The 13,335-nt window shown below is 41.1% G+C and overlaps 1 protein-coding gene across 15 annotated transcripts in view; it reads right to left on the reverse strand.

Annotated features, from left to right (window-relative positions):
- Positions 1-13,335, reverse strand: part of TIAM1 (TIAM Rac1 associated GEF 1) — a 441,301-nt gene that overhangs the window by 16,294 nt on the left and 411,672 nt on the right. For all 15 annotated transcript variants that reach the window (XM_054542445.2, XM_054542444.2, XM_024239448.3 and 12 more), the window contains 4 exons: positions 12,049-12,157; positions 6,554-6,733; positions 6,347-6,465; positions 1,192-1,300 (listed from right to left, as the gene is read on the reverse strand). In XM_054542445.2, the coding sequence (XP_054398420.1) occupies positions 1,192-1,300; positions 6,347-6,465; positions 6,554-6,733; positions 12,049-12,157 (517 nt within the window). The remainder of the gene's footprint in view (positions 1-1,191; positions 1,301-6,346; positions 6,466-6,553; positions 6,734-12,048; positions 12,158-13,335) is intronic.

Raw genomic sequence — 13,335 nt, forward strand, 5'->3', positions numbered from 1 at the left:
AAGTGATCCGTCCACCTTGGCCTCCCAAAATGCTGGGATTACAGGCGTGAGCCACCACGCCTGGCCTCCTTTGTTATTTTTAATGAAATGACATCAACAGCTACAGGGGCTCTTTAGAAATTTTGGGAATATCAGTAACTTTTCAATGAAGGCTAAGTGATCGAAATAGAAAATCCAATGAATCTTTGCATTAAATACTTTGATTTTAAAATCACTAGGACATTCCATTTGGGGATACTTTGTTCACATCACAGAGGAAAAAAAAAGTTTAGTTAAGAAGGAGTAAGCAACCTCCATTCCCAGCAAGCCCACAAAAATAATATAAGGTAAGAGAATAGGCCAGATTTCCATTATATTATGTTCCTACCCATGAGTCTTTTAGCAAGAGGCTAGAACAAAATGCAACCTAAAACAAAAGCATGGAGTGTTGATAGTTTTATATTCATGCACAACACAGCAATATGCCAATAAGCATTTACATTGCAACAACAAGCTATGTTTCCTAAATTATACGCTAACCCACGTTTTTTCTCTCTCTCAAAAAGCATATTACAATACAATCACATGAGATCTCTAATTGCAGCAATTGCATCCATCTAAACTGGTTTATTAAAAAATAAGTCATTTGCAAACATCTCTAATTTCACTAGTATTGAGTGGCAATGTGATTGAGATGCACCTCACAGCTGATCCAGGCACTCCAGAGTTGCCACAACAGCTCAGCTGAGAACCAGCATCCTAAATCCTGGTCTTAAGACCAAACAGCAACAAAGTCAGGAAGCAAATAAAAGATCTAGGATTGGGGGGTCTCAGAAACAGAGGCCATTTTGTCTTGATTTTTCACTTTATTTTTCCTTGGTTTATAATTAACCCATTATTTTGAAAACATACGCAGAGCAGCAGCCAAAAAAAAAAAAAAAAATTCTTTTCCTGCCTCTGTGTTTATGTCTGGGATAGACTTGGGCACAGCCATTTCCACCCACCCACGTGGCTGAGTGACCGCATAGGGCAATTTAACTCGAAGGTTTCATTTAGTGTTTGTGAGATGTTGGTGGCTACGGCAGGAAGACCAATTCAAGTAACTGCAATTAACTTTATTTTTAATCATTTGGGTCTTGAAAAAGAAATGTTCTTGTTTTGAAAAATAAGCTAGACTTTTCCCCCTCCATAAAACCCTTTTCTGATACACACCGAATGCTGCCAACTCTGGTTCCTTTTTCCACTTGCCCAGCGAGGCCGGCGGGTTCAGCCAGATCACGGTGGTGTGCAAAAGCAGGTCTCCCATGCTCAGATCTGCAACCTGAAAGCCAGAGACGTGAGAAAGCTTACTGGGTGGTGTTATCAATACTCAGATTTTCATGATGTTTGAAAATTCAGCATGCTGTTATTAATTTTACTTCAAGAAAATACTGCTCCTAAAAACATTTGCCTAAATATGTGAGATAATGCTAAGTTAAACTGCTTGATTTAGCCATTCCACAATGTAACATATCAAAACATCATGTTGTACACCATAAATACATAAAATTTTTACTTGTCAATTTCATGTTTTTGAGGAAAGAAATAGCACCAAAATGACAGATTACATTTTTAAAAAACACTTTCAATTTGTGACTGTCTCAGTAAACACCACCTCCCATCAAAACAGGCTGAAGATACAATATCCAGTTAACCTTTCCAATGGGAAATAATAGTATCATTATGTTCTAGCCAAGTTTGAGCTAGGAACAATACAACGAAATTTTAACGAAAAAAAAAATCCTTTAATTCATATGAAATCTCCTAATTGAAAAATAAATTCTCTCCATTCCCAAAGAAACACATGGAATACAGGGGACAGAAAAGGCTCATCTTTTTTTTCCCCCTTTATTCCATGGTTGTCTACTAGAATTTCAGAAAAGGATGGCAAATAGGTACAAACTGGTACAAAATTCACATGCAGTTAGTCAAAACTGATCTACAAAACTGGAGATGTTCTGTGTTCAGAGACAGTTTCCCCGGGAGATGCTAATGGCCGTCTACGACAAAGATCCACCCCCAGATAACTGCAGACATTTCCACTAGTGAGTATCCACTTTTGGGAAGTGTAAGCAAATTATTTCTTCTTGCAATCCATTTCAAAGCCGACTTTATTTCACTTTAGATGAGGGAGAGAGAAGACAATAAAGAGTTTGAAAATTCCTCTATTGGCACAGGCAGCGTGAATGCTGGAATCCCAAGAGACCATGAGGTTTAGGCACTCACCCCCAGTGGTCACATGCTAAACTGTCTCAGACAGACAAGTGCTGGTTGCAGAACCATCTAGACACGATGATCCAGAGAGTCTGATGCAAGTTCAATGTCTATGACTCACAACAGTCCCGTCTGCTTTTCCCACTGGAGTCACTGACCTCCTTCCAAATCTAGCTGGGTTTCCTATACAGCAGCAACCTGGCAACCCTCCACTGAATGCAGTGCAGTTGGGATTGCCCTTCTCGAGCCATCACAACAGGCTATCGTGCTGAAATGTGGCTCCATCAGTACAGGATACAGAGGTATTGTTGCCTCCCTTGATTGGGATTATTATAATCATCACTGTCATTATTACTGAGCTATAGTACCATTAGTACAACCAAGGGTTAAAATAATTTTTAAGCAGCCATATTATTTTGTCTGTAGATATTAAGTAACTCATCAACCAAACTCCCAGGATATGATCAGCCAAGGTAATGACATAGTCTCCACTACCTATCCCCCAAAGACCCACATAGAAGAGGAGGAGTTATATACAAAAGTCAAATTCCCAGAGGCCACAGGCCCTGGGAGTACGTCTTTAAAAGTGATTAAAGGCCAACATGGTAGACTGTCCAAACTCTACTTCCTCCAACAGAATTACATTATCTGCACCTTCTGCCATGTGATTTTCCAGCACCTCCCACTAGACTAGGCAGGGTACACACATCGCTGCCCAGATGACTTTGGGTGTAGGCATGTGACTTAGCGCCCACCTTCCAGCCATGGGAAGGACTTGCCCAAGACAGCCATTGCTGCTTCAGCCTGGATCCTGGAAGGAAGAGACAAGGAGCACACCAGAACCTTCAGAACTGGAGCTAACCAAGAGAAACCAAACCTTGGTTGACCTACAAAGCCACATATGAGATAAATATTTGTTGTAGAGAACCACTGAGATTTCAAGTTATTTGTTACACAACTTAAAATGGGCTGATGCTGTGCCTGTGCACAAGTTTTTTCTCTGGACAAGCTTCCCATGGCAAGTGGACTAGGTGGTCAGGGTGCTCCCTCTGGCCATAGCCTCTCTCTGGGGCTTCCACTGGTTCCCTTCTGAATCCTCCTCCCAAACCCCAAGAGAGAGTTCTGCTGGGATGCCCTACTGAGTCAGCATTTTTAAGGACTTCTTTTAAGGGGAAATGCCCTCTTGCATTCTTCTTCCTCCTAGTTAAGCAAAAGGGATTTCTTAGCCCAACTCCCCAGAGTTTAACATGGGGGTAGGAGGTTGAAGGCCCAGTTTCATCAAAAAGCTGTTTCTTTGCCAGCTTTGTTCTCTGTGAGCCTATTTGCCTTCAGAGATATCTTAAGGAATGTTGGTTGAAGACAGGATTCAGGTACCTTGTGTTCCTAGAATGTTACCATTTCACAGTAAACCTGCTGTTACCAGCAGATACTGATAAATGTTCCTATTCCTCTTTACAAACTTCATCAATCCATTCTAGGCTGTTACTTCATATTGCCACTAAGAGGGAACCACAAGGATCAGGAATTCAGAAATTACTTTTGTGAAAATCTGAATTTAATTTGGGTACCTCCACAATCACCTGCCTGAGTCTCCATAATTCTTCCAATATACTGCTGAGAGCAGTGGAATAGAATTGTCATTGATCTTGGCATAGACCATCCTATTTCCCAAGACTCATTCTCCCTAGGGTTTTGTTCTTATGGCATTGAGGCTGCTGCAACCTTTCCAGTTTAAAGGCCATTCTCCTCAATGGAAGAAAAAGAGATGAAATGGGGCTTAAGATTTGAGTAAAACCAACTGCCTTTGAGTAACTGATTCCCACTGGGGGTCTGTTTCCTGCTCGTTTGTCTTATCCTTCCGCAACAATATCTTTTCTTGCTCTCTTTGGCATCTTTTCCAAGCCAGAAATTCTCTGGGCTTTGCACCTCCTGGTAAAAGTAGGATTTTCCTCCTCTTCAGTCCTGGTACTCGGCCAGTGTCCCTCCTTCCATCTTTTGCACATTTCTTTTGACAATCTCAGCCCACAAAAAATACTTTGTATAGCACTATATCGCTTTGTTCCTCACTGGAAAGATTTCTTACATATCAGAATTTCATTTTAAAGGACTTCCAGGTTCACTGAAGCCATATTCCCTTTTATAGTCTCTGACTTCTGATCATATTCATCTTTTTTTCCTAAATTCTTTGCAACCCAATATCCATTTCGCCTTCTAATCTTTAGCATCATGGTCATTTGCTCCTAAGGTCATTAAAATCTAATAATTAATTTGGCATATAAAGAAAATATAATATGACATAATGAAAATGTTCATTTCCATGGCCCAGTAAAATGCACTTCTGTTAGAATGAAATAAACCAAAGGATGGGAGGACTTCTTCTAATAAAAAAAAGTTTACAGTATTATTCATATTAGTCAATAACAAAAAGCATTAAAATTCTGTGATCAACATAAAATCAAGGTATACAATTACCTTCAAGATATAACTAAACATATACATAGATATTAATTAAAAACAATCAAAATCAACACCAAAATATGATAAGTTCTATGTCCTGAAACCATAGTTTTCTTCTTGCCTTTTTCTGTATTTTGCCCTCTTCTTTAATAAGCATAATTTTTTTCTTCTTATAAAGTTTTATAAGAAAGTGAGAGCTAAGTCCAGGGTGGCAACCTTCATCTTTTCTGTACTCTGATAGATTATCTGCCAAGTAGTCTCAGAACATTCTCATGCTCTGCTTGTAATGTTATGTAAAAACAAAATTGTGTTTCAGTTGAAAACTACATATCCTCTACAGCAGACCTTCCTGGGCTATCAGATTCTGACTGTACACTGTCTTTGAGAGCCTGTGCAATTCTTTGTAAGGTGTAGGTAACAGACAGATGTGTAAATTCTGTCCAGTCTGATACTGGCCTAGTTGATTTCCTCCAGCTGTGGAAAAACCAGTTTGTCTCATTTACAATTCATCTCAATATTTCTTCACTCCATATGTAAACTTGTGTGATTGTGACTTTTCCAATGAACCTTTACAACACCTGCCTGGGTCCCCCACATCTTATGAGTAAAATAAATTATGAGAGGTCATAATTTTACCTCTTTCAGAAAATTATCCTTTAACAGCCTGAAAACTTGTTTTGTTTCATTAAGGACAAAAAAGTGAGCCTGGATAATGGCCTTTAGTATCTCTGGAGATAAGGTGCTTTCTCTAGTCTACACTAAACAACCAAACTTTGCCCCACCCACACTGCTTTTAACCCTGCTGCTAGTCACAGCAAGAGTGTTTTTCCTCTAGGTTCCTTCCCATATTTTCTCTTTTTTAAGGTGGAAAGAAAAACTGAGTCTAATCTCTAGTTGAATTTGAGCATACAGAGGCATTGATGAATGTTACTATATATCATATCCCTATGAGTCCTCTAAGTATTATTGGCATTTTGTAATTGAAAAATAATAATTGTATGTGTTCAGGGGTACACAGTGATGCTTTGATATATGTACTGTATAACCCATCAGATCAGAGCAATTAACTTATCCATCATCTCAAACATCTACCACTTCTCTGTGTTGGCAACATACTTTTATTCAGGCAAGTGCTTGTTAATGACTCAGGCACAACTTTTAGCTCACCTTAAGTCTTTCTCGGGTGTATCTGTTCCTGCCACTGCTCTTCTAAGTAGGTTTTTGGGTAGATTTAACTGATTCAGAGTCATTTGAAATTTTCATTCCTTTGACAATTATTTATTGGGCACCCACTATGTGCCTGGTGTCATTCTAATCTCTGGAGGTAGAGCCTTGGACCTTCATGACACTTCTAGAAACAACCCAGATTGTGGTAATGGAAGTTCACTTTCACACTTAACACAGAATAAAGCCAGAGATCCCCAGGGTGAGGAGCTGAACGTCAGGAAAACATTTCCTACAGGAAGAAATAGTCCAGCTGAGGAAGAAAATTCACATTGCAGCCTTGGATAAAGCACAGATGTTCCACTAAGAAAAACAATAGCATCCTAACTATTTTACTTACAAGTAACACCTTTTAAAAAAATAAATAAATAAATAAAAGCAAACTCAAACTCGGCTCTCCTGACAGATGTCCTGAGAAGATGGGGACCCTCACCTCTTTTTTCTCACCAGTCTGTTCAGCGATCAGCTGGTCAAACACAGCCCCAAACTCTTCGTGGATTTTCTGCATCTCATTGATGTGACTGGCAACCTTGTTCATGGTCTTGATGGCCACTGGAAGAAAACAGGTCGTGAAATGAGAGGCTATTTAGAGACCCTCATGGAGACTCAGGCCTGCGGGGGGTCCCGGGCCGAAGCCTACCGTCCAGGTGGTAGTGCTCCTCGCTCTCCGCATCGGTCAGGGCGAACAGCTCCCTGAGCAGAAGTGGGTACTTGAGGATCCTCTGGATGGGCTTGATGAGGTACGACTCCAGCGTGGATGAGTGCTGCTGCTTCGGGTTCTGGGCATCCAAGAATGCCTTGAAAGCCGTGTCTGTCTTGGCTGGCAGGGTTTAAACACAGGTCATGGGGGTGGAACGCCCACGTGACTCCCTTCCCACAATTTCCCTCCCTTCCTCAGTGACTCCAAGGTGCCTTTTTGCAGGACTGAGCAGAGAGTGGGTGGCCGGAAGAGGGAAAGGTAGGGGAGGGGGCGGTCCGGGAGACCACAGGCAGTCAGATCTATGTATTTATGTGTTGGGGTGGGGTGGGGAGAAGCCTGATGAGTTAAAGGATGACGGAGTGTAGACTGCAGACACCCGAATTTCCAGTGGCTGCTCTTTATCCTCCTCCTATTACATGTTTTTTTATCCTGATGTTTTGACACCTGGGGCCTTACTGTCCATGGGGAGACTGCCCCACCCACGCTGGCCAGTTCCTGGAGATAGTAAAAGACTTGCCAGGAAATGTGCCTTTTATAGAGTCCCCACACACTGCCACCTCCTGTCTGAGGCTCTTACACCCTGGGCCACCATTCCCCTGTCCTAATCATCTCAGGGTGGGGAGCACACATCTCGGCTTCGAGTGCAACAGAGAGCCCAGCCTCCCCAGTTCCTTCCCTCAGAAACCCCAAGAAAGGCTCTTGGCCACATTTTCCCCTCGCTCCCTCTGCCTCCTGACTGACCCTGCATGTCTGCATCTGGCCCGCATGGCATGGGGTGCCTCTGCCTCTTGGGAACTGTGAGTGACAAACTAGTAATCATCCATCCCCTGAGCTGTTGGCCCTGTCATCCCAAAATAATGATAAACCTACATTCTGAACACTCCTTACCCTGGTTTTCCTAATCTTTCAAGCATTTCACTGCTGGAAAAACCTCTTTTGAAAAAGGCAAGCAGGCCGTGCACAGTGGCTCATGAATGTAATCCTAGCAGTTTGGGAGGCCGAGGCTGGCGGATCAGTTGAGGTCAGGAGTTTGATACCAGCCTGGCAAACCTGCTGAAGTATCATCTCTACTAAAAACACACACACAAAAAATTGCCGGGCTGGTGGCAGGCGCCCATAATCCCAGCTACTCAGGAGGCAGAGGCAGAAGAATCACTTGAACCCAGAAGGCGGAGGTTGCAGTGAGCCGAGATAGTGCCACTGCACTCCAGCCTGGGTGACAGAGGGAGACTCCATCTCAAAAAAAAAAAAAAAAAAAAAAAAAGAAAAGAAAAGAAAAAGAGAAAGAAAAAAAAGGCAAGCAGATGCAGAAGCAGCAGCATCTCTCAGTGCCAGTGAAGCAGAGCGAGGCAGGATCTCCCACAGTGATCTGCTCAAAGTTAACTCGGTGGCACCACTTGTGAGCATCTGTGGGATCTGATCTGATGCAGCTCAGGCAGCACTTTCCTCACCAGCCTTGCCTCCTTCCTCAGTGTCCCAGCTGGTTTGGGAAGCAGCCCTGGGGAGTTGTGGGGCCCCAAACAGAGGTACCTGGCAGGGGATGATAGGAAGCCGTGGCTAATGTCTTCCAGGTGCAAAGGAATGTCAGGGGAGGGCAAAATATGGGAAGAGGAAGGGACAGTGTATCCAAGCAACGTAACAGTGGACACACGCTGCCTCTGGGCTGGTGAGCACCTGGGGGTGATGGGGGCTGTGGCACGTCCAGCGTGGGCATGGAAACTCCACACACTCCTCCCCCATACCTCGCCCAGTCACCTCTCCATTTGGCTATTCCTGAGCAGCATCCTTTATGATAAACCAGTAAATGAACACAATCAACACTGGAAAAAGCATATTCTTCACATTCAGTACCTAAATATTCATCTGGGTGACTTTCCCCCACTGGAAATTTTACATGGCACTCCAGTGACTCGATACTTTTCATAACAGCACCTGGAATGTCACAGGAACTCAAAAATCTCTTCAATAAATAAATACCCTCTCCCCGCAAAAAACAGTGGGAGTGTATATATAATTTATATACATATATATACACACACGTATATTTTATTAGAAAGTTTAAAATATAGAAATTTAAAAGTTTAATGATAGATATTAGAAAGCTTAAAATATAAAAATTTAAAAGTTTAATGATATTTATAGATTTTATTAGAAAGTTTAAAATATATAAAAATATTAAACTTTTAAAATGTCTAATAAAAAGTCTTTCCATTCCCAGTGGTTAGGGGTATGAGCTAAGACTAAAGATGCTATAAAAGGGCATCAGAATATGATTCTTCTGTCTTTATTTTTTTTTTCTGAGACGGAGTCTCGATCTGTTGCCCAGGCTAGAGTGCGATGGCACATCGTGGATCACTGCAACCTCTACCTCCCGAGTTCAAGCGATTCTCCTGCCTCAGCCTCCCGAGTAGCTGGGACTACAGGCATGCACCATCAGGTCTGGCTAATTTTTTTTTTTTTTTTGTATTTTTAGTAGAGACGGAGTTTCACCATGTTGGTCAGGTTGGTCTCGAACTCCTGACCTCAAACGATCTGCCCACCTCGGCCTCCCAAAGGGCAGGGATTACAGGTGTGAACCACTGAACCCGGTCCTGTCTTTAATTTTAAAACACAGCAATCATGGGGGAAGACCTCATAAGACCACAATCTTGTTATCCCTTTTAAGCCCCTTTAAGAGAACAGACTCCCTGGGTTGGCATCATTTCTTGTCTTTCCAAAGTACAAATTCCTGAAGAGAAAGGACACTGGGAAGAGTTGCCGACTGGCCCCATGTGATAGGAGAGCTGGGCCGGGCTGGGGGCCAGCAGATGGGGAAGTGATGGATTTTGTGGGGCATCCCAAGTCAAGGGCCACATCTAGAAGGAACTCTTCCCCAACAAAATATTCTCATCCAAAAATACGGCTGTGGGTATTTCACCCATCGACTGAATTCCATATCAGAGCAAAAGAGTGCACAGTTCACAGCGCTTGGCGCAGTCCAGGAGCATCACTCCTCCAGGCCAGCTGTGAGTCCGCGATGAACATGAACATGCACTTTGTTGTTCTCGGAGTTATCCTGACCCTCTGGGCTCATTAGACAATTAGAAAATATGGGTCAGCTGGGCATGGTGGATCACACCTGTAATCCGAGCACTCCGGGAAGCCAAGGCAAGTGGATCACCTGAGGTCAGGAGTTCAAGACCAGCCTGGCCAACATGGTGAGACCCCCGTCTCTACTGAAAATACAAAAATTAGCTGGGCGTGGTGGCATGCACCTGTAATCCCAGCTACTCAGAAGGCTGAGGCAGGATAATCACTTGAACCTGGGAGGCGGAGGTTGCAGTGAGCCGAGATCACACCACTGTGCTCCAGCCTGGGTGACAGTGAGACTCTTATCTCAGAAAAAAAAAAAAAAGAAAAGAAAAATATAGGTCATACCCACCGTTTTAAGGGATAGTTTTGAAAGATAATATAATATTTTTCTTATTGAATTAAGAAAAAATCCATGGGGGCAGAATTTAATCTAATTGAGTGATTAAAAATAACACAAATTGCTCAAGGGCCAAGATGGGTATATAATTTCACTGTGGAGCAAAGCACTTTAAAATTGTTACTTTAACAATCTCATAAGAATTAGCATTCAATAAAGGTTTTAAAAGAAAACACACTGCACACGTAGAGCCATATGCCCAACACAGCACATGGGAAAGGTCAGGCAGCATGACAAGGAGAATCCCAGGTCCCCTTTTCATTTGAGGTTCCACCAGAACTCTGTTGCACAGACCACCACTACTGTTAAGACTGTTTTTATCTGGGGCAGGCTTTTTGTTACCCAGAGATCTGTATTGTGCTAATACTTCCTGTAATAGGTTTTAAATTAAGTCCAACTAGTTCTCTTTGACAGCAAACATAAACACAACACAAGAACATTATTTACATATCCGGGGACCTGATCAGCAGCTGTTTACTTGGCAGCTACAGTGAACTGTTAAGGAACAGCAAGCTGATTTCCAGAGGTTCTTTGAAATCAAACTTTCTGTTCGTGCTACTGTTTGCCAAGAAAATGTTTCCTTAATCCTTTTACCATCAAAAACCACCATATGCTGAACTATGGAGACATAACCACTTTCTGGAGACTCTCAGAATGTTCCACCGTCTTCTCAGAACACTTAAGGAAAAGCAGCTTGCCAATATAAAAATTCTACTTTGTCCTGCACGAAAATAACTACAAATGCAGCAATTTTCAAGGATAACTGAGACAACTTTAGAAGTGCTTTTGGGAGCTGTTATCACACTCCTAGGAACAAAAGTAGGTGAAGGAAAGATAAAATCTCACAAAAAGGTATATGGTAAGTCCTCACTTAATGTAGTCAGTAAGTTCTTGGAAACTGCAACTTTATGCAAAATGACATAATGAAACCAGTTTTTTTCCTCATCAACATTATAACGAAATGATGTTGAACAAAATGACATTAGTTGGGAACCTGCTGTACATCGTGTCACTTAAAAGTCACAGTTTCCAAGAACCTATCAACAATGTGAAGTGAGGACTTAGTTATGAAGTGTGGTAGGTTATAATCGAAATTAAAGAAAAACAGAAATAAAGCAGGGAATTTCTAAACCCCCTACCGTTTTTACATAACTGCAAAATGACCCGTCAATTCTGGCCCCAAATAGCAAGGTAAAATTTTCATTACAAGAAAATTGACAAAACCATTAATTTAAGATATTGGCCAGGTGTGGTGGCTCATGCCTGTAATCCCAGCCCTGCAGGAGGCCGAGGTGGGCAGATCACTTGAGGTCAGGAATTCAAGACCAGCCTGGCCAACACGGTGAAACCCCATCTCTACTAAAAAATACAAAAATTAGCCAGGTGTGGTGGCAGGGGCCTGTAGTCCCAGCTACTCGGGAGGCTGAGGCAGGAGAATCGCTTGACCTGGGAGGTGGAAGTTCCAGCCCGAGTGACAGAGCAAGGCTCTGTCTCAAAAAAAAAAAAGCAGGGAGCAGTGGCTCACGCCTGTAATCCCAGCACTTTGGGAGGTCGAGGCAGGATCACCTGAGGTCAGGAGTTCGAGACCAGCCTGGCCAACGTGGTGAAACCCCATCTCTGCTAAAAATACAAAAATTAGCCAGGCATGGTGGTGCACACCTGTAATCCCAGCTACTCAGGAGGCTGAGGCAGGAGAATCACTTGAACCTGGGAGGCAGAGGTTGCAGTGAGCCGAGATCGTGTCACTGCACTCCAGCCTGGGCAACAGAGTAAGATTCTGTCTCAAAAAAAAAAAAAAGAAAAAAAATGAATGCATCGCATTGCTCAGCACCCATATCAGTGACTTGCTGGAACATCTATCTGGCAACCAATGACTCTTAGATTTCTGCCCAAAAGCCCCCAACCACTGTCAGCCACACAACTGACAAGCAACACACTCCCATCTCCATATCCTCAAAGGCCTTACCTTTCACCAGGACCTTGGGAACTTTTGTGTGGCTGGCGCAGAAGGCACTGTAGAGCTTGAAGCGGTCAGCATAATACAGGAACGATCCCCCCAGAGAGAACAGCACTTTCTGCATTTGACGAGAAAAGGCACAGTTGGTTGTTTCCTTCCTCCACTGGGAATATCAGCAGGTTATGGCAGGGAGCTCACATCTGCCTGGCCCACCCCACAAATCAACATCTTCCATGCCTGTCAGAGCCTTTCTTTGCTATCAAATGCTCTAAAATTGCCCATTACAAAGTATGTGCTTGTACAAGTTTGTGTAAAAGGTGTTGGACTTTTTGTCTTCTTAGTATTTATAGGGGAGATGTCCCTGGTTTTCCAGGTCTGTGTCTTTTAATAACCTATCTGGGCTGTTTGAATGTTGATGAGAAAGTATATATTTTGGAAAAGTCAGAAATCTCAATTCTCCCATTAGCTCCTGTTGGCAAACTAAATAAAGGCAGGAAATGCTCATACCTCCCACCCCCGAAGCAGAAAACATGTTCCTCTGATCACTATCTTCATGCCTTCCAAAACCACCCTCTCCTCTAGCAGCTAAGAACATAAGCAATATTAAAGGAAGAAACATGCTCAACTATGGAAAGCAGGTACCATCTCCCCAGCCTCTCTGCCCTGTCCCAGTAGGATCACAACTGGGTAGAGGTCTTCTCATTAAGATTTTACTATGCCTGAGAAGATACTTTGTATCCCACATATTATATCTATAGAGACATATTATATATAAATATATAATATATAGATATATATAAATATATAACATAAAATATATATAATATATAATATATAATATATATTTTATATGTATTTATATATTTTATATAATATATATGTATTTATATATTTTATATAATTATATATATTTTATATAATATATATTTTATATGTATATATTTTATATAATTATATATATTTTATATAATTTTATGTAATATATAATTATATAATTTTATATATAAAATTATATAATATATATTTTATATAAACTATACATGTTATATTATATATAATATATATTATATATTATATAAAATATATATTATATATTATATATAAAATATATAATATATTATATAAAATATATATTATATATTATATATAAAATATATAATATATAAAATATAAATATATATTATATATAAAATATATTATATTATATATTATATATAATATATAATATATATTATATATTATATATAAAATATATAATATATAAAATATAAAATATATTATATTATATATAAATAT

The sequence above is a fragment of the Pongo abelii genome, chromosome 22, assembly GCF_028885655.2.
Source record: "Pongo abelii isolate AG06213 chromosome 22, NHGRI_mPonAbe1-v2.0_pri, whole genome shotgun sequence".
Taxonomy (NCBI): domain Eukaryota; kingdom Metazoa; phylum Chordata; class Mammalia; order Primates; family Hominidae; genus Pongo; species Pongo abelii.